The sequence below is a fragment of the Dufourea novaeangliae genome, unplaced genomic scaffold (assembly GCF_001272555.1).
Source record: "Dufourea novaeangliae isolate 0120121106 unplaced genomic scaffold, ASM127255v1 scaffold16, whole genome shotgun sequence".
Classification (NCBI taxonomy): Eukaryota; Metazoa; Arthropoda; class Insecta; order Hymenoptera; family Halictidae; genus Dufourea; species Dufourea novaeangliae.
The window spans coordinates 2,307,825-2,330,260 of NW_015373891.1; the positions used below are offsets into that span (position 1 = coordinate 2,307,825).

General features: G+C 38.7%; 1 protein-coding gene across 1 annotated transcript in view; it reads right to left on the minus strand.

Moving 5' to 3' along the window:
- Nucleotides 1-22,436, minus strand: part of LOC107189050 (ubiquitin-conjugating enzyme E2 R2) — a 44,510-nt gene that overhangs the window by 12,000 nt on the left and 10,074 nt on the right. The window contains exon 2 of the mRNA XM_015577486.1: nt 10,787-10,873. Within this exon, the coding sequence (XP_015432972.1) occupies nt 10,787-10,873 (87 nt within the window). The remainder of the gene's footprint in view (nt 1-10,786; nt 10,874-22,436) is intronic.

The window sequence follows — 22,436 nt, forward strand, 5'->3', positions numbered from 1 at the left end:
TAAAATTCCCATCAGTTAATGGTTGAAGCATGTCAATATGCATTAGGAACACCCTGTATATTACCTCGCACGAATTTCCCAACACAAAATGTAATCCACGTGCATAAGCGCTTTCTCCGTATACAAACAAATAAATTGCGATCCGTTAAGTACGAAAAACGACATGATAAGATTCCCAGACGCGTTCAAGAATACTCAAAGCCACGTGATCGAGTTGAACGATCGTGTCGATCGACGTGGTTCGATAATAATTAAGGAGATATTCTAGTGCAACCAGTCAAAGAAATCGATTTTTTTTTTTGCATTTCCTTATAGTTTGGGGTCTTTAAAATGTGTTCCCAAAATATTATGATGATATTTAGCAAAATCTCGAAATTATAAAAGAAAAATATATACGTTTAGTTTCTCTTTCATTCAAGCATCATCCAAAAATTGTAATTGAATATTCACTAGGAAATTCCCCAACGAAACAAGACACTCTACTAATTGATTGCTGCTAATATTTATAAATACATTTTAATTAAATACACCTGAAAAATGAAAAAAAAATATTTCTTCTGGTCTTAATAATTTCGTTGGTCTGGTCTTAAAAAATTTCATTATTTTCAGAACGTCAAACTAGAGTGTCCCCTTAAAGAGTTAAAACCGACCTCGAGGAGGTGATCGAACCATTTCCACGCTTTCATCGACGATGAATCATACCGGATTACGAGTGTGTGGGATCCACGGATATAGAGAAAACTCTGCCCCCCCCCCGCGGATCCAAACAGGAAGCACCTTCCCCGTCGACGATCAAAAACGTTTCGAAATATCTTCGTGGAAGGTTGCGTGGGCAGTTAGCACCGTTCTCACAGATACTCCCGGTAGTACGTTTCGCGCTGTATCGAGAGAAGCAACCATCCAACATTCACTCGGCCGTGAAAATTTGGTTAAACTCTTCTTGGTCAGTCAGAGTTGGGCCGAATTTTATTTGAGTAATACATGGTGAAAAGCAGCAATATCTAAGGGCATTAGCTCGAGGTTAACATTTTTTGTAACAATTGCTTGTAAATATTGTACAAAAGTGTACAATACTCTTGAACATTCAAAAATGTATGAAAAGTATTATATGCAGTGATTCCAGTTTATTCACGAATGGCTGTCACTTCTATTGGACCAAATTATTTACCAAATTACAATTCTACTTACTCAAGAAGTATTATTTTAATATTCATCCGATTTATATTTTGTATAAATATGTTTACATTTTTTATTCTCTTGTATTCTAATGGGAATTAACCCGTAAGTAAATAAATAAATAAATAATTTTGTTATAAAAATTGTAATTTCCATATTGAAACAGTTAAAAATAATTTAGTACTTTTTTATCTTTTATTCGTTATTTGAAATTGTTTATCTAGATATAATGAATTTGTCCACACGTCATCAGGTTCCTCGGAAAAGAGGAAAAGACACGGGGCTATTCTAATTAAATTTCCAGAAGGCAGAGAAGCCGGAGTCGGTTGTGGATTGAACAGCTTCCACGAATTCGTCGAGCGACGTGACTGTATTTTCGAATAAAGTACACTGCCACTCATAAGTATTAGAACACTTGGTTTGTACGGAGCAAGTGTGATGTTTCGTAAAATTTATATATTTCAGGCTTTGTGTGTCAAAATAAGGAACGAAGATTCGTATAAAAATAGGTATGTGTCGATGATGAAAGTAGTATAAGTCAAAAATTGAAAATAAAAAAAAAACGAACGTGTCTATATTAACAATATGGAAGCATTTTTGTGAAACGCACCACTTTTGAAGTAATATGCAGAAATACCTTTCAAATACCAACACCTAATAAGGAACAGCTAACCTTAGAATGATGCGAGGTACGCAGTTGACATTAACATTGAGGCCAGTGGGGCGATATCAAATTCGGTGATTTAAAAATTGTCGAAGATGTGTTAAGTACCAATGATTTGATACTTAACACTCCTGATGAGTGTGAGTAAACATTCAAAATGCTTTCGTAAGATACTAAATACTCGCCAAGCTTTCAAGAGGTATCGAAACTTTCAAGACTTTCAGGATCTGTCGAAACTTTAAAGACTCAAGATTCAAGGCTGTCGAGACATTCATGATCATCGAAACTTTGAAGACTCAAGATTCAAGACTCTCAGGAGCTTCAACCCTACAAGGGTACACCTTCTGGCCGTATCCATTAACGGTAGACCAGGGGTGACGAGTTACTTCTCAACCTCCCCTTATTTTCCAATAGCAACAGAAACTTTTTTAAACCTAACTCCTTGTTCCTTAGACAATAAGGAAGTGCTTAAAAATTGGGATTCAAACTAGGGCTACTACGAATATTCCAATAGCAACACTATTCGAATTATTCGAAATATTCAAATTATTCGAATCCTTCGTACTATGTATTCAAATTATTCGAATACTTCGTACTATGTATTCAAATTATTGGAATTCTTTGAATAAATTATTCGTATCTGAGATTATTCGAATTATTCGAATATCCGAATACTTACAGTTCTAATTCAAACGCCCATCGCTACTGACACCCCAAAATTTCGCCCAATCTAAACGATACACCCTGTATACGCAGCGGTTCGAAGCGAATCCAGGCGCTCCGTTCGACTCGTCCCCTTTCGGTTCCCATGGTACCACCGTCGGGCCCCCGGTGTCCCGTTAATGCCACGGAGGTCCTGAGCGCGACCTTATCCGAGCAGACCGTTTCCACCTTACGCACACACACCCCGTACAGAAGAACCGAGACACGGGCTTACTGTGGCAGGCAGGCACACCTACAGGATTGATCTCCCGTGCGATGCACGTGTACGTATGCACGCGGCGCCCGGTCGGTCACAGACGTTTCACGGTTCGTCGAATCTTGAGGCGTCGACCTCTTCTCCGCGCGAGGGCGAACAAGAGCCTCTATGACTTTGCAACGTGTGCTGAGATTAGACCAGCGTGACCACCGTCTAGTACTACTTGAAAATTTTTAGTGTTCCAGTATGTTCACCAACAGATCTAGTATGAACAGTAAATCCACGATGAGTGCTCCAAGGTTCCTCGGCATTGAACATTAAATATTTCATAAACTAATGGTCATATATGGCTGAAAAAAAATATCATCGGCTTCAGAATTCCAAGCTCTTTTACCTGTGCAGAGGAGTCTTCGAACACTTATCGAGGATTTACAGAATTCCTTTAGTAAATGACACGTAGAAAATAAGAATGTTTTGCTTTTTGTTCTAGGTTAAACCGTTTTCAAGTTATCAAAGTTATTTTAAGAGCATCGCCAAGTTGTTATAAATAAAAAAACAATACTTTCGCAATGAATGTCTTTTAATACATTTCCCATTTACTTCAAGATTTTTGGGAAGAAAATGTTCAAAAACAGCTTTGATTTGGGGGGACTTCTAAGTGGGCTAACCCTTTGAGGAAATTGAAAAAGATTATAATTTCAATTCTGGATCAGTACTATCCCCAAATAATATTTTTTATACTTTGATTAGAACTCCTACCTGGACTAGAGCAAAATGGAGTAGTCATTGGAGACACGTGGAAAGTAAAAGGTATAACGATGTGAAAAACAATTGCAATGCATTGCTCGTGTATAGGATCGTATTACCAGAGTCTGCTGTCTGGCAGACAAACACAAAGAAACAAAGAAAACTCAACCTTCTCCGTCGATCAATCACCTCGTATCTGTGTGAGTTGCGTATAGTAATCGCTGTTTCCAGATATCTGGTTCCATCAATAACGTGTGCAAATAGCAAAAATTCATTTCCTTTGTGAGTAAAATGGTTTTTCCCGCCTTACAACATAACAAATATATACAGAAATACTAAATTATCAGCTTTAACCCTGGAACTACCAGCCTTGCATGCATACTAAATTAAATTATACGGAGATATACATAATATATAATAGAATTTACCCTAATACAGTATGACATAAAATGTACAGTAAACTAAAGGTCAACATAAATGGACCCAAAAACACTATTATAATTTCAGTAAGGAATCTGCAACTCGTCATTCTGACAAGTTTCCTATAAACAGTGAATTAATCCAATTTTTATATTCCTTGTAAAATTATATACCCAAGTGGAAGAAGAAATAGTGAAGTAAGTACTATTAAGCAAACCCCCCGGAAATCTCCTTTCATAATCACAACGTTAGAAAATACTATTCAATAATGTAAATTAACTGAGAACCAAATTGCAAAGAAAATATTACATTACCACATTGGTCCTTAAATGGGTTAGTAGGTATCACTGTCAAACCCAGTGTCGCAGGAGCAGAAAGTCCGCAACAGAAGTGCAAAAGGACATCAACTTGGCCCGTTCCACATTTTGCGTCTTATCACTCCGAGAATAAAACGCCATTTCTACATTGTTTTCGAGCCCGAGACGACACACTATCTAGATTCTAGTGGTAACAACATGTCATTCGACAAACAGTTTCAAACGAACAATACCAGCGTGACCGTAGAGGGAAAAATCCAAACGGAGTGCCATTATTGTCTGGCTGCGTCCTCCTGTATGCATGTATGTACACGCGTGTATGTATGGGTACAGGCGGTCGCTAAGATCCCCCGTGGAGTAAGAAATCTCTCACGCACGTGAGTCACGTGGCGAGACGATCGTGGACAAAGGGAGCTCGTTGGAAAGTCATTCGGTCGCCATTGAACGTGCCCACGTTACGTAGATTCCAGCAATTTACACTCGAATTACGTGACACATCCTGACGATATAACGTACACCGCGTATTATTTCCGATGGAACATCCGCGGACGAGCTTGTCCCGTTCGAAGAGAGTACTGTACTCTCTTCTTGCATGCTGTCCACCTTGGGGCCCGTTGGTTGACGTAGAACGAGAACGTGTCGCGTTTCTGACCAATTACAGGCTGTTCGAAGAAAGAGGGTTTATGAGTTTAAGTGATTATACAGGCTGAAGTAAAAATTTCTAATCCGTCTTACTGAAGCCCGTTGTAAACTGACGTGCAAACTCAGCTTATGTTAGGGGAAAAAGTGTTGTCGAGGAAGGTCTTGTTACCACTTGATAAATTTATTTCAAGCACTGAAATAAATGTTAAATCGAATGGTAATTTGGTATACAGGGTGAACTACGAATCGTGATCAGTAGATATCATTAATGTTCAGAAATGTTTACAAACAGTAGGCAAGAACTCAACATCGGAACGCGTACAATGGCGTAGCATACGATACTCTTTGTAATATTACAGTTCGAATATTTCATTAATCTTTTCTCGACCCAGATGAAAAAAATTATCAAAGTTTGTTTGCACATTTGTGGCCGAAGGATTTCTTAATGAAAGGATGTACTTCAAGGCCTAGACGTAGTGTAGGTTAATATAACCGTATACATCAGAGGTTCCCAACCTTTTTTCACTTGCGTACCACTTGACAGCCAATGTCCCTAAATTGTACTGTCTAATATTACAAAAATGGTTGTAATTTATATAGTTGCTGTTATTTCGATTTTTTTTCGCGAACCCTTAAAACACCCAGCACCACGTGTCCTAGATTGGGAGCCGCTGGTATGGACGGTATAATTGTTGGTGTGTACACTTGGTAGTAATGGTGTATCGAGGTAGCAAACCCACTGGATGTCACAAAGGGACACTACATTTTTAGGCTCGGAGGGTCGTCTTCAGTACTAAACGAGTTTCCAGAACAGATGTGACGAGAAAATTAATTTAGAAGAGTCTATTTTAAGAGGTCATCGAGGCGAAAGACGATTGATTAAATCGAAATATTTATTGAAAATCGTGGTTGGTTCAACCGAGTGGAATTGACAGGAGACTATATTTAACCTTTAGAGTCCTGAGTATACAGTATATAGCAATAGTTCACAGCGATGACTACAGTCGCTATGACTAATGAACGGGTTCAACTTCTGTAATTATTTACATGCAAAAAAGAAACTCCGGGTATGTAATTATGCTACCGATTGAAGAATCGTTGACAGCTGTCAGTATTATTACCAACAATTACTTACATAAATACACGAATGATGCCTGGTAGATACAACACTATACAAGGAATTCACTTTAACGGTATCCACGATTTTTGAACCATTCGATAGGGTGTAATAAAAACAATTAACGTTATTAACTAAAATTTATCCGTTTTAAGTAGACAACACATAACGATGACGAACTTTTCGAAAATACATTTTTTTCAAAGTGAACCCAGAGACACCATGGGATTTTTTAAATGGAACAATATAATTTTTTACATCGTATTATAAGGGACATTAAGGCACAATTCAAACAGCAGAAAGTATGACACTTTTATATAAATAATTTACATGAGTGTGAACTTTAACATAATTTTCCAAGAGACCAGTTGAGCTGCGACCAATGGTTCCTTCCAGATTTTTTAACCTCCCGACGAGCAGAATACGATGCAATAGTATAAAACTATGACCTTGAATTTCAAGGTCAAGGTCAATTTTGGAGTGACGTTCTTTTGCAGATTTTCACCCATCCAGAGGTGTAGAATAACGCTATGGTAGCCGTGATGTATAATTTTCAAACACCCTGTACAGCGCGATGAGAGACCATCATAATGCCCAGTGACCCGACCCGTCCTACCCGTCCTCGACCGTCGACAAAAAAAGAGAATCACCCAAGAGAAGACGCTTCGATTGACTGATAATCGCGCGTGGGTCCCAGGTTACAGAGTTCACCGAGGTGACGGGAAATTCGCGTCATGTTCACCGGAGCACCCATTACATACTCATTAAACAAATTACACGTATTCTTGTTCAACGTCACACTCTCTCGAGGCGGATTAATCTCTCTCTCTCTCTCTCCAAGAAGGGAACGGAGCAGATTGAGAGAAGAGAAGAGAGAAAAAAGAAGCAAAAGAAGAGGCATGAGACGACACGGTCGCGAAAGTACGTTGGCCTCTGGCCACACGAGGTCGAAAAGGAAGACACGACGCGGACGTATGGAAAAGTATTCATCGCGCGGAAAATAGCATGCACGCGCTCTCAAACAGCCGACCATGTTCGCACGATATAACGGAGCGATGAGGAACTTTCATCGAGGGAAGGAGGGAAAAGTTGGGTGAACTCAAGAGTCGCGGAACGACGAGACGTTTCTTTTCCACTGCGGCACGGGGACGGTTATTAAAGGCACGCCACTAGCGTGGGGACTGATACTGCGTTGATACTAGCGATACTTTACCGTGAATTTCGATCAGATATCGAGTGGTATCGTAGATTAATGAACAAGCACCAGTGAATGAACATTACCATGTCAAAACGAGAGAATTATGTTATTAAAATAAGCAATTCATTAAATATTAATTTTTTTTTCTTCCCTGTTTTGTATTCAAACGATTTTCACGCCATTTGTTAGAAAGGAGTTCGTTACAGGGACACGTCCACAGATGATCTTCAGCACAGGAATAGATCTTTGAATTCCGAAGCGAATAATATTTGTTTCAACTGCATATTAATTTATGAAATATTTCATATTCAGTGCCGAGAAACCTTCGAGCACTCATCGAGGATTCACTGTACATAGGTATTTAAAATCAAAAGTCCATTTGGAAAAACACCAAAACCTTCAATATTTAACGTTCTGTGTCCAGGAGCTTTCGATCACTCATCGAGTATTTACCGTATTATCATTATATATCGTATCAATCCCATCACTACACGCATCCCCGTCGACGATCGCTTTCGAGTGAAACTATCCGCCTCTGGTAGTGTATGCACCGTACACGAGAGACCCAGGAAGAGAACGAGAATCACTCTCACATCACACGTCTGCAGCAATTAACCAACGATGGAAAAGAATGCGCCTAACTCGCCATTTTTGTCAGATGACTGATAAACCACGGGAATCTTCGTGTAATAATCCTATCCGTTCGTTCTGCTTCCGGGGATGTATAATTAATGCGGCCTGTTACACGATGCATGAAATTTACGCGAGTTTATTCTCAGTTAACCCGTTAGGCGTGTTAGAGTTCTAGGTCCCCCAACCACGTTCCAACGCGACAAAGCGGACTGGACAGAACACGCGGTACACACATGTGTCCAGCCTGCTTTGGACACGGTCGTTGACTCTTTTGCTGGACGCTGAAGGGTCGCAAACACGGGAGATACGAGCGCTCGAAGAGGTCGATAAGCCTTCGACGGAGGTACATGGGCGAATTGATTATCTGGATAAAGAGTTTCTAGTAGAGATGGCGTGAACTGCTACTTGTGAATCACGAGTGATCACGTGCGTTCCCAATCATGGTGATTTTTCACAGTGATCGTGATTGTTTCTGATTGGTGGCGAAACCTAACAATTCTTTACACGCGACACATAACCTGTATATTTTATTTTAACGACATCAGAACAAAAAGTCGAGTTGTATCGTATAAAGTGAAGGAATAATTAGAAAAAATGAAGAATAATGAATAAATTAATGATTATAGATTATAATCTACATGTTACCTAGCAAATCATTCTTCTAGAATTTCTTGTTCTTTTCTACTGATTTTTGAAAACACAAATAGTAATATAATGCATCGTAAAATCATATCGAATACGTTTTTCTGTTTAAAGATCAAGGACGTACGATCGCAGTGAGCAAATCCACTCAAGATAAAAAATTACAATCACGGTCGTGAGTGAAGTTAAATCACGACCGTGATTGTGATTCGGCGATCACTGTGATAAATCACCGTTAGTGATTGTGCACGTCATCTCTAGTTTCTAGTAACGAATAACAGATAAAATGTACATCTTTGAAACACAGTGGTAAGAAAAACACCAGGTTCTGAAGTGAATATAGAAGTGTTAGTGTAAGTGTCCCAATTACTGCCAGTGTCCCTAATACTTCCACTTTATTTATTTCACTTAATAAAAACGTAACGTATAAAGAATTGTATACGCAAAATTATATTATTAAATTGAGACTCTGATTTATATAGAAACAAAGAAATACACGTGTTTCTATGTACCTAGTATCTGAAAACTAATTCTGAAAAATGAAAGTGCAATCTGAGTGTCAAAAACGCGACTTGGTAAAGTGATTACGATATAGTACTAAAGAAAGAACAGTAATTTTACTGTTCAAACCATATTTACTGTATAAAACGAATTCTTAAAGCATGTATATCAACCTGGGTCCAATTTAGGAGTCGTAAACAGTAGCTTTTCGAGCAATCCACGTGGATCAATTCGAATTTCACTGGATCCCGCGTAAAATGAATACCCTCGGAAGAATCATCCGCAACGATGTCCCTCCAACACAATAGAGAAACCAACAATAGGGGAAAGTTCAGTGATATTTGTCCTCGTTCTTCGATTATTCGCCGCCATTCAGAATCAAGAAAACGAATAGAAAGATGTTTTAGACTGTGTCATCAGTTTATTAAAAATAAACGAGGGATTACTCATCAATACCCAACAATCTAGCATTCAGTGAAACTTATTTTCTCGATTCAGTATCAACCTTGGTCCGATTCAATTTAGGAACAGTAAATAGTAGCTTTTCGAACAATCCCCGAGGGTTAATTCAAATATCACTAAATCCCACGTAAAATGTATACCCTCGCAAGAATCATCCGCAATGTACCCCTCCAACAATAGGGGAACAGCGAAGCGAAAGATTTCGGTGAACCGTGGACGCCCGATTAAAACTCCTCCGGAAAGGAGCATTAATTTCACACAGGCTCTGGTAAATTTCTCTGCCTATATATATATATAGCCAGGACCCGTCAATTATCAAAATTACGGTGGCTAAATGTCCCTCGGGACACGTGAACTCCGACAGACGTGTTCGTTCGGCATTTCCATGGCGAAACCGAACTGCAAAGAGGGAGATGCTGCAGGTCTCGCGGAGACCGGCCAGACGCGAAAGCAACCGAACAGGAGGGTGAGGAGACAAAGAGGGACCCGGGAGAAAACGAAAGGGAGGCACGGCGGAAAGAGAGAGTGACGGGAGGATAGAGAGTAGATGAGAGATATACAGGGTGTTGATAAAAATATGGGACACTTTTACAGAGTGGAGTCTGCATTGCGAAACTAAGACGAAAATCATGAATGATGAAATTACGTTTGAGGCTTCGTTTTCGAGTTATTAAACCTTGGAGTACGGTGACCGGGTCCTTTTGGACTCGAGTGTTTAAACGCCATATCTAACTCATCGATTTGTAAATATAATATAAGCCAGGGGTTGTTCATATTTAGTCGTATAAAAAAAGGTATTTTTTAATGATCTAGATCGAAAGTATGTTTAGAAAGAAGGAAGCATAGGGTTTCAAGTTTTATTCAATTTTAATCATGACAGAGACTCAAAAATTTGTTCGCATAAGCCTGTCACGTTTATTTGACCGAATTATGTATCAAACTGCCAATTTGATTTCAAAATTGAAAAAAAATAAAAATTGGGACGAAAGAACGATGAAAGTGAAGGTAATGAGAATACATAACTAAAAATTCACACGTATTTCGCCCCTGTTTTTTGAATAATTAATAACTCTCGAAAACGAAGCCTCGAAATGCAATCTCGTTATTCTTAATTCGCGTCTTAGTTTTGCATGCAAAATTCACCCTTGTGAAAATTATTTACCCGCGTTTTTTTCTTTATTAACACCCCGTATATACACGGGGGGAAGGTAGAGAAAAACATGCGACGAGAGAGAGAGAGCAGGCAGAGAGGAGATTGAAGAGGGAGAGTACGTGGACACGTGGGGCGGCGAGGGCGAAACATGAAAGGGGGATGAAGGGAGGATCGATAATTCCCCTATTTACTCACCTCGTACACGTTCGGGTGCCAAACTTTCGTCATAAACCGAATGCTCGGTGGACTGTACGGATAATCCGGCGGGAACTTCATGTGTGCCTGAAACAGAAAGATTCGATATGCGTTAAAATAAGAAACAAAAAACAGGAGGATGATCAAAGAACGGCCATGTTCGTTCTAGAAAATTATTTACAAGTTGCGTATTGCTCGACCCAAGTGAGGCACGATAATCGAGAGAAGTCTGTACAATAACCGAATGTGGTGGAAAACATGTCTACTTTCTTTTTGTGATTTGAATTGCTTGTACTGTTGTAGATAATATGGAAGTATACAGGGTGTCCAAAAAGATCGGGGCCGAACTTATACTACGTCTTAATGAGGTTTAGTAGGGAAAAAAATAGTTCGTATAAACTTATGTCTGAAAATGCTTTATTGAAAAGCTATAAGCGTTTAAAGATTTTTATCAAATGTTGCGAGAATACAGGCTTCCATTCGTCGAACTCTTTCCAATATTCTTATTGTATCAAAGACGTCTGCTTTTCGAAAACTAACCGTGAACAGTTCGTGAAAAAGAGACTTTAAGATAGATCAGAGACTATTAAATTTTTAGACATATCGTAATCGAATGTTATGTCCATAATTCTATTTTTTTTTCCATTTTGTTAAAATAAAATATCCTTGTTTACTTCTCATTGTTGCTTGTGTTGCCTCAGAATCAACTACCCAACTAATTTATGACATTTAAAAGAAGGGTACATTTATATTTAATAGGTCACACAAGGGATTAAAACGATGAAGTAACGAAAGCATAACTAAACGTATCGTTCCTGTCAGCCTACATTCTCGTAGCGAAAGGGTTAATGAAGTTCGCTATTATTAAGATTAATGATTATGTAACAACTGTATTATTATGTTTTATCCAAGCTTAACCCTAGCACTGTTACTGGTAATCGGAAAATTCTTTGATAGTGTCTAAGTTCGCTCAATGGATACGATTGGTGGTCAGTTATCAGTAACGACTACTTCATAACAACATTGTTTACGCTTTATGCAACCGAGTACTGCCGCAATTGATAGCATATTTCAATGATGAAACCTCATTTAATCCTATAAATTGATATTAATATAAATATGTTATTTCTCAATTATTATATGTTCGACATTTATTTATTTGGTTATAGGATATGTGTAAATACGTATTAGCAAATGATCCCATTTCTCACTCATATTTTATTCATAATTTCTATTTTATTCACACGTACTTTCGAGCACACAAATTCGCTCTCCCACCACAATCCAGCTTTTACGCAGGCGCTGAGGCCAAGGCTATGTCGATAGGACTTAGCATGGAGGGGGCTCTGAACTCATTGCCATTTTACTCCCCTACAGCCCCGACCATGGCAATATAGTTAGAGTCCACTGTATGTAGGTATCTCTGTCCTACGAACAGTAACGTATGTGAGACGCTCAAAATTCTAACAATAAGTAAACATACTTTACTTTGATAAGCAGTGTGTGTTCTCTAATATTCACCTATATATTATGTTATTAATTATCTCTGTTTTGTCGTTTTTAATAATCCGATCAAAAAGGTAAGAACATTCTACCGAAGAGATCAGTGGAGACCTAGAGTAGTCTGTGACAAATGTTTTCGAAACGATATAGCGGGTGGTAATGAGGGAATTAAACTCTACAGTTCACAAAATGACGATTACTACGCAACAACCAAGCAGTAGATAATGAACAAAAAAAAGAAGCTAAATTCTCAGCTTATCGACAATTAGCCTAGCATGTAGAGGACGTTCAAAAAAAGACACGTCTCATTTCAGCTTATTCAGCTCGTTTCTACCAGAGTACGGAACGAATCCATTTCGCGAAATGTACGTAAGGGTGGTCCCGCCGTTGCTGGCAGGACTTTCGTCGATGGTTTCGCCGACGGGACGCTATATTGATCGCAACCTGGTCATGGCCCAAATATCCATCTCGTCCTTCGGGATACCAGGTGTTCCAGAATTAACTTATACTTTCCTGTCGCGAATCGTGTGTTTACGTTTCTGTAAAGGAGATTAATCTCTCCCTATCGGTCATATCTTTCCCAGATTAATTAGAGGGACGGTAAATTCACGAGTCACTGGACGTACATTCCGTGTTGTACTGTTTGATATTTAATCGGTAAATAGGTACGGGGAACGTTATCAGAGACGCAACTCGTATTCGAGGTCCTTCTGTTGCCCTGGTTCGAGCTTTTATCTCCGAGAACCTTGTCGACACGAAGAAAATGGAATGTACCGAATTTTTTTGGTGAAATGTAGTAGTAAAATAAACATTTTTACATTACAGGAGATGCTCCAAGTGGTGACTGTTTGCGTTAATACAATGTTGCAATATTCATATCGCTGAATTAAAATCACTAAGTATTCTGAATAAATAATTTTTTACATTACAGGAGATGCTCCAAGTGGTGACTGTTTACGTTAATACAATGTTGCAATATTCATATCGCTGAATTAAAATCACTAAGTATTCTGAATAAATACAGAAACAATAACACACACACGTGTTACAGTGATATGAAGATTGCAACTTTGCATTAACGCAAATTGTCACCACTTCGAGCATCTCCTGTAATGTAAGAAAGTTTATTTTACTACCACATTTGACCTTGCATGACGTTCTGTGATAGCTCGCTGAAGTCGTCTCGACACCGGCTATCACATCGCGATAAAAAAACATAGCATTCCATTGAAAAAAATAGAGATGACCTTGAAATCTCCTCTATGCCTTCACCCACGCAGAAAATGTTTGTGTCACAATATGCCCCCCTCTATACCGTGTAAGTTTTGTAAATAACATTTTTTCATATTATTACAAATAACGGCAATATTCCAAGTGGACATAGTTTTTGTCCCACCCTGTATATTTGTATGTATATTAAATCACTTTAGAAATTAAACAAATTTCTCTGTAAGTTCCTTCTTTGTAACCGTCACACTATTAAAATGGGCGCCGACATAAATACACGGGGTACGGCTAAGTGTGCATGCAGGTACTTCATTGCACAGGACATGTAATATTAGAATAATTATCACGTGCAATCTGCACACGGCTCGGCGTTTAATCGTAACGTAATGTAATACTTATGTTAATAAAATCACGTCAAGAAGCTATTTACGATCAGCGGTTGAAATCAAGGTTCCCGATATGAATGATGTTCAAGGATATAGTATTTGTTTCCGTTGACCGCCCAACTTTTTTTAAACTTCTTGCCGGCTATATAGAGTAGTTTCGTCGGGTCTATTGCATTTTTCATCGAAGCTTTACGCGCGGCCGGTGACTTCCGTCGAGTTCTCGACTAGGACCAAGTGTTATCCCAGACCCCGGTGTGAATTGTGCCGTATACAAGTGTTCGGATATACCCCTCGAAATAGAAAACTATATCGAACCACGGACATGCCTTCCATAGATCCGGACCTATTTAAGATTTACGGTTTCTGGGGCTCCGTGCTCGCCCTGAAGCTGGTGGGAATGATACCGTTGATCGCCCGTTACCGATTCTCGAAGAAGGTAATCCTCGTTTCGCAACGAAATACGGCAAATAGAATCACGATTATAGATCACTCTGATCGATTAATGGAAAAAATTAGGTATGATTGAAAATTGCTATATCAAGAAAATATCGAGACAATAGAGTAGAAAATAGACGCAGGAATTAAATTGTTGTTGGTAGTGTATAAAATACTCGATGTAGCAATAAATATCACACTGAGTTACTTTGATAGTGACACAACTAAAAGAAAAAGGATTTTTTGCTTTTTCTGTATAAATAAACTCAGGTGTAGCCCTTTTCTGCGTACTCTAAATATTTGCAAAAGCAAAATGAATTTAAATAAATGATCAGATTAGTATTCAAATATTAGTGAATAGAAATTTTTCAAATGCTTCCCTTCTCAAATTTACAGTTTTTGAGTTATGTGGTAGACAGTACGAGGCGACTGTACATTCTTTGCCAGAATCAGCATAGAAAATTACTTTATCGGAAGTTTAAATATAACTTTCTCTCCTTGTACTTTGTGTATTTCCTATTATCGTGGTTCTACTATCCGAGAAACTCGATTATAATCAAGGTTCTCTATACACTCGGGTGTCCTAGACATACGTTAAAATATCTAATAGGATAATAGGACAGCTCAAAAGCGATAAAACACGTCTCACACGACATCGTGTCCGATCTAGATTCATTGTGCAGTAATAACGAGGGACGGTCATTATCCATATAAAGAGTTTCGAACAACGAATAAAAGAGAAACGGAAGCAGTTCGCCATTTTTCATCAATTGAACGTGCAAATTCCAATTTTTATAATAAAATAATACTTTTTCCTGGACTGAGCAGACACTTGGCGAACAATTATTTCACCTCATTAATCATTTTTCACTATGTACTGGATTGTTTGTAGCGTCTTTAACCTTTAGACGCCTATTTTTAGGCTCTAGAGGGGTCGCTTATTTTCATAGTATAACATTATAACCAATATATGAAAGTTCTAATTTAAAAATATAAAAAGTTTAGAACAAACCCGCCCGTTCCTTAAAGGTTGAGGGCAGAGTTACAGTCAATATTTTAAAATTTATTTTCCATAATTTCTTTCCATCATTCAATTAATTTCATTGTACCAGCTGTATACAGCTTCGATTATAAAGACTCCTCTAGTATACTATGAACACCCCGTATACAGAATGTCCCAAAATTGCTTCGACTCTCAGAAATGAGGGATACCTGGGGTGATTTGAAACAACTTTTTCCTTAGCAGAAATGTTATCCGAGGCTTTGTTAACGAGATATTAACGAAAAATCCCGACCAATCAGAGCGCGAGTCTGCCAATTGGCTACCAATCGCAGCGCATAGCCAATGCTACCGCGGAAGCTCAGCCGATTAGACATGCGCTCTGATTGGTCGGGTTGTTTTCGTTAATATCTCGTTAACAAAACCTCGGATAACATTTTTGCTAAGGAAAATGTTGTTTCAAATCATCCCAGGAACCCCTCATTTCCGAGAGTTGAAGCTATTTTGGGACACCCTGTATTATACGACGTATAGTCTCTCCGTCTACAGAAGGATCATCAGAATTATTTATTTTGTTATAGATATTTGTGAATCCCGATGACTGCGATTGGATCAAAGGCGGAAAGGTCCTCTACAACGATCCGGATATCGAACGCGTGCGTAGATCGCACCTGAACGATCTAGAGAACATTCCCATTTGGTACATAGTCACCCTGCTCTGGCTGACCACGGAGCCGTCCGTTTGGTTGGCCAGCACTTTAATGAAAACGTTCGTGCTGGCCAGGATCGCTCACACATTATTCTACGCGGTCGTGTTAAAGCAACCCCACAGACTGGTCTCCTTTTTCGTCGGACTCTTTATCACGATCTACCAAGCGATCAGCACGTTGTCATACTACGCTTAATATGTAACCACACCAGATAGAAATATTACATGTCTGCTTCTTGAGGTTTAAACTGTTTCTTTGTTATTTAACGTGGAACTGGCAACTCTCATCGTCCACACTGCGTTTCAACATTTTTCGAGAACTGACGCATTAACCCTTTCGCCTCGAAAGGTTCGAACGTAAGCTGTACACAGATGTCTAACAGTGATCGGCGGTTTGCAAACTTTTCGGGCAGAGATAACATGACCATAGAACATTTTTTTTATTTTTTTTTTAATCGTAGAATATTTCCAATACACGGTGGGAGTAGACGTAACTGTATGCTTTTTGAAATTTGCAAATACTGTGAACTCTTGCTATATGTCGAAAATATCAGGTTTACCAATAAGTAATCCACTATTTGTTCTAATTATCTCAATTTTAATCTTCTCAATTTGGTGCAAAAAATGTGTAGGATATGTTGGAATATCATTATGAATATAAGTGAATTGGTATAGATCGTTGATTTCCATACAAATGAATACTGATTTCGTCGAGAATTATTGGATGACTTATTGGTACACCTAGTATGTAATTAGATCACCACGGTCTTGTTGTCAGAGCGTAGTAAAGGAAATGGAAAAAACGCGACAGGTTTGATTAATTAACGGCTTGTCCGAGCAGTAGAATCACCTGTTTTTGTTCTTACAAAAAAAACATTCCGGGAATTATATGGATTGATGGGCACAGTGGCTACGATATATGAGCCTCTCAGAAGTCAAATCGATTAATTCGATGAAACAAATCATCAGGGAAAGTCGTTAATATTATATAGATACTTTTGTTTTTTATTTTCTTGAAATACAAGGACATAAATGTTACACTGTAAACTAATGAAGATGTAGGTTCAATAATATAGTATTTACTATTAAAGTTAAAAAATTCATAGAAAATGGAGTTTGTTAGTTTGGCTTCTGAGAGACTCATACCAACGTTCCTATGGTAAAGTTGGAAAACTGTAAAAACTTCATTTTTCAGAAGACAAGAATTTTATACATCGAGTATGGTATTCATATTCAATTTGTAACCTTTTTAAATAGATGACGAGGTATTAAGTTAAATAAATAGCGAAAAACAAATAAGATTATGTATTTAACTCATATTTGCAAAAATTGCAGTTTTGCAACTTTACCATTGGGACAACGATAGGACCCTCCACTTTTTTCTGAATTATTCCTGAACATTTATTAAAAATTTAGCTGCTTTTAAAAAATGCAGTGCAGCGTCCAATGGAAGTAGGTTCTTTTTTCGAGTCTTAAATTATTGGATTGGCCAAAAAGTAATGTTGGATTTATGCAGTATACGATGCTCTTTTTATGTGAATACAAATCACTGCTCCTAACTAATAAAACATATCCATATCCTGGAAGCTGACACTTTAACGCGTTGATTCAAACAAATTGTGTTAAATTTCTTTAAATCGACCTCGTTTTGAAGTTAATGACGAGAAGGTGCAATTTCATGCAATTACGTTTTATTTTCGTCCGTTTACAGTACCATGCAAATCGGAAATCTTTTTTGTCGTTTGTGCCGCGTTCTTCCCTTTCCGGTAATAAAAAGCATAATTGCTTGAAAGTACATCTACTCGTCGTTAATTTTCAAAATAAGGTCAGTTCAAGAAAACTTGACCCAATCTTAATGTTTTTTTTTAATCACGCATTGAAGCATCAACTTCCAGAATATATACGTATTTAATTACTCAGTATTTTATATAAAAAAAAAGCATCTGTTGCAGAAATCCGACATTGGAAGGTCTGATCAAACAGTTTGGAGACTTTATATATAAATCATTTGTTATTAGTCTTAACAATAATTCCATAGAACCACCATGAAGATGATCTCCTTCTGATTTTATAAACCTTTGAAATCTTTTTTCATAAAGGTATCATCTCTGAAGCACCCATTTAAGGCGAGGGAAGAAGATGGAAAATTTCACAAAATTAACCATAACTGGGAATAAAATTCGATCCATGGTTACGAAAACTAGAAAAAAAGATTTCTAAAGTATATAAGGGCAGAAGAAGATTATCCTCCTGGTGATCCTATGGAATTGTCGTTAACACATTCGCACTGACGCCTACATTTTCATAAATCTATAGCTGAACGCAGCAGGGTTCTATGATTAAAATAGTAGTGAATATAAAAAAAAAATGTTTTAACATATCATACATAGAACCATTTGTACAAAAATCGAAACAATTCAGACGTGAATTCACGACAATGGACAACCAAGTATAGAATTTAAAACGACGTGGAAGTCACGTCAGTGGGCAACCAGAAAAGGAATTTAGAATGACGTAGAATTTACGTCAGTGGGCACCCAGATAAAGAATTTAAAATGACGTGGAATTCACGCCCGCGGCTGCGAATGTGTCAAGATTAACAATAAATGATTCATACACAAATTCTCGGAACTTTTCCGATTAAACCTTGCACATTCTGACCAACCCAAATGTCACAAAGCAGCAAGTGTTTCGCCAAAAGCAGCATGGTTTCCCCATCTGTCCCAAATTACAGTTCGTTTCGAGAACGGTAATCAAGTGTTCATAACAAAGAAACATAAGACTACAAACGGTCCGGTTTTCAAATGCTACCACGGCACAATGATCGACTGCAGTTTATCAGTCGTTGATCTCGCATGACATCGATGGGGGTCGAAGGGAGCGTGTGTCCCTGGAACTGGCAGGTAAGATCGATCATTCGCGTAACTACACGGACTTCTCTGTATTTCCCGTAATGCCGGCGAAACGATCCGGCATAATTTCAACACGTGCATTATTTCGATCGCGATACCAATCGATCTCGAGAGATCTGCTGACCAAGATTCGCTGGAAACGTGCGACCAGGAGAACGTCGACCGATTCGATGATGTGCACGATGGAGGGACCCCGCCAGACGTTAAAAATAATAATATATCGCGACAATGCTTATCATACGCGCCTCGAGGTAGCGAGCGTGGTGCAATTCGATTCCGTTCAATAATGCAGCGGTCTCGGCCGCGTGACAGAGAACCGTTACCTTGACAATACCGTGATCGACAATGAAAAAAAAAAAAGACAAGAAGCGCAGGTTTTTACTGGTTCGTGGATATTGTTCGATTTAGCTCGAGAAAGAGAAATGAGGTCCTGTGTGTTGATCTGATGATTGTTCGGGTTTGGGTGAATAATTTACACCTGGTGTATCGACTAAAAACAATTTCGATCGAAGGACCACTATTGATATTGAAGAAATAACACTTTGATTTTAACCATTTCGTTCTGAAAGGAGTATACAGAGTGTTAATGAAAATCTAGACACCTTCACAGGGTGGATTCTGTGATACGTGTCGAACAGGGGAACATACCGAACCCGTACATGTTGATTTTAATGAAACTTATATGGGAGATAGTTCCTCAGACAATATTTTATACATATTCTTCATTTTCGGCAATCGTCCATGTCAAGGACGTGATAACAACCTTCAATATTGAGGGATGAAGATATAGTTTTCGGAATACATATCTCGGTCACATAAAAAAATTTAAGAAAAAATATTTGTTTAAATAATGTATTTAAAGTTTGAATTTTTTGTTTAATTTTTTTATGAAAAATATATTTTCATCCCTCAACTTTGGGGGCTTTTATCGCTCCCTTGACATGGACGATAGCCGATAAAAAAAATACGTGTCAAATATTTTTTTGAAGAACCATCTCCCATATAAGTTTCCCCAGTAAGACGGAAATTAAGAGACTTCCGTTTCCGAGTTAGTAATTGTTGAAAATATCGGCAGAATGTGATTGACAGGGATAGAGAAAATATCTGTTCCCACTCTGTCTCCGTCACACATACATATAGGCTGATCAGCAGGTGTACCTACGGGCTTTAAACGACACAGCAGGCGGTAGGCCTCTCCAATGTAGTAGGAAGAGTCGCACTGTATACCCTATTGTGGGACCTCTTCACGGATACTGTTCACTATGGTCAGTGTGGGGCCTGAAGCCACTACGATAAGGCCCACAGGGGGTGATAGCTCCCAGAGGGTCACTCCCCTAGCGGACTCATTAATGATCACGCCAAATCTCCAGGTTCATGATACGCCTATCGCTATTAAATACGTGATTAGGGGCCCTAGAAGTCGAAGGGAAATCACTTCTATAGCCCTTAATCTCCAAATTTAGTTTTTGTTTTTCTTCAAAAGTAGCACGCTACGATCGTCTGCATTGTAAAACTGATCGTCCAGATGTCCTAAACCTGGTCGTCCAAATGTCCTTAACCCGATCGTCCAAATGTCTTAAACCTGATCGCCCAAATGTCCCAAGCCTAATCGTTCAAATGTCCTTGACCCAATCATCCAAATGTCCTAAACCTGATCGTTCAAATGTCCCAGACCCAACCATCCAAATCTCCTAGACCCAATCATCCACATGTACTAAACTTGATCGTCTGAATGTCCTAAACCTGATCGTCCAAATGTCCTAGACCTAATCATCCAAATGTCCCAAACTTGATCGTCCAAACGTCCTAAACCTGATCGTCCAAATGTCCTAGACCTAATCACCCAAACGTCCTAAACCTGATCGTCCAAACGTCCCAAACCTAATCATCCAAATGTCCCAAACCTGATCGTCCAAACGTCCCAAACCTGATCGTCCAAATGTCCTAGACCTAATCACCCAAATGTCCTAGACCTAATCGTCCAAATGTCCTAGACCTAATCATCCAAATGTCCCAAACCTGATCGTCCATATATCCTAAACCTGATCGTTCCAACATCCTAAACCTGATGGTCCAAACGTCCTAAACCTGATCATCCAAATATCCTAACAAAATCTGCCTCTTCCGACGTCTAAGATCGATCATGGCCCAATTCGTTTACGTAAATATTGGCAGTGTATACTGCGGATCGACTGCGCTGCGTGTTCCGGAGTGATCGGGATATTCGAAACGAGGTCGTTCACTCGACAATTTTTTCACGTCTACGCCGCATGACCTACAAGTTTTGCGCGACCTATTTCCAGCGACACGACCCTACACCTCGCTTCTGAGATGCTGGGTCACAATATAGGTGACGCAGCGGTGGTGGCGGTTCGTGCCTGGTTCGGAAGGATCAGGCGGTGACCCAAATCTTGAACAAGACGAACTACGGCTTGTTTGCTCCCTGGAGTCCTTTTAACTTGATTCCTTGGCGAAGGCAAACGCGAGTTGTTCTATTCATGAGAAGCGACTGATTCCGATGGGAGGAGGCGTTCGTGTTTGGAGACTGATAGCAAAGGTATGTGGACAATAGAATAATATATTCATGTTGTTCAACACTAAAACTACCGACGATGAACGTAGAATAACTATATCTAATACAGTATAGCACGTAATGTCGCCATTCGTAATGTCTCGCGAGGAAAGTGCTAAAATCTGTTGGTAACGAAGTAAACTAGTAGACAAACAATCGTTTATTTATTACAATAACGATGTAACTAAAAAATCACAATTTTAAGGAAAATGATTTTTGAATGTTTTGATAGCAATAATTTTGTACTGTAGTGACTGTTCTGATGCGGTCGATTTTGGAAGCTCAGTTACAGGATTCAACCGATAATAAACACAGTTAACAACCGTTTTTTCCACACTAATAACTCAAGAACTGCAAATTTTGACTTGTGTCTTTGTTGCAGCGAATGAGCGACAGGAGCAACGTGTAGCAATTGGGAAGTATTGGAATGAGTCTTGACAGTGCAAAGATTTATTGAACCGTGAGAGTTTTACGTCACCCTGGAAGAAGGCAAGTTTTAAAATTCTATAAATTCATGAATATTTACTGGAAGTATTCAATGAATGACATAGCTCAGAAATTTAACCGGTTCCAACATTTTCGTTAACGGAAACAGTTTTTTTATTGTGTCTTGGCCAACGTGCACTAAATTCCGCCTACCACAGGTGCACTGAATACCGTCTGCCCGTCAGTGTAGTATTTGCTACAAATGGGGACACGAAATTTTCAAAGCTACAGAGCTGAACGTCAGAACTGACGTTTGCATCTATAAACTACTAACTTTCACTGTAATCTTATGTTAGTCATTACCTCTGTTTTATGTATTCCTAATCAAGAGAGTAAGAATACTCCGTTGAATAGAACGATGGATACCTATAGAGTGGTCTGTGACGAACGTTTTAGAAACCACATGACGGTAGTGAACGT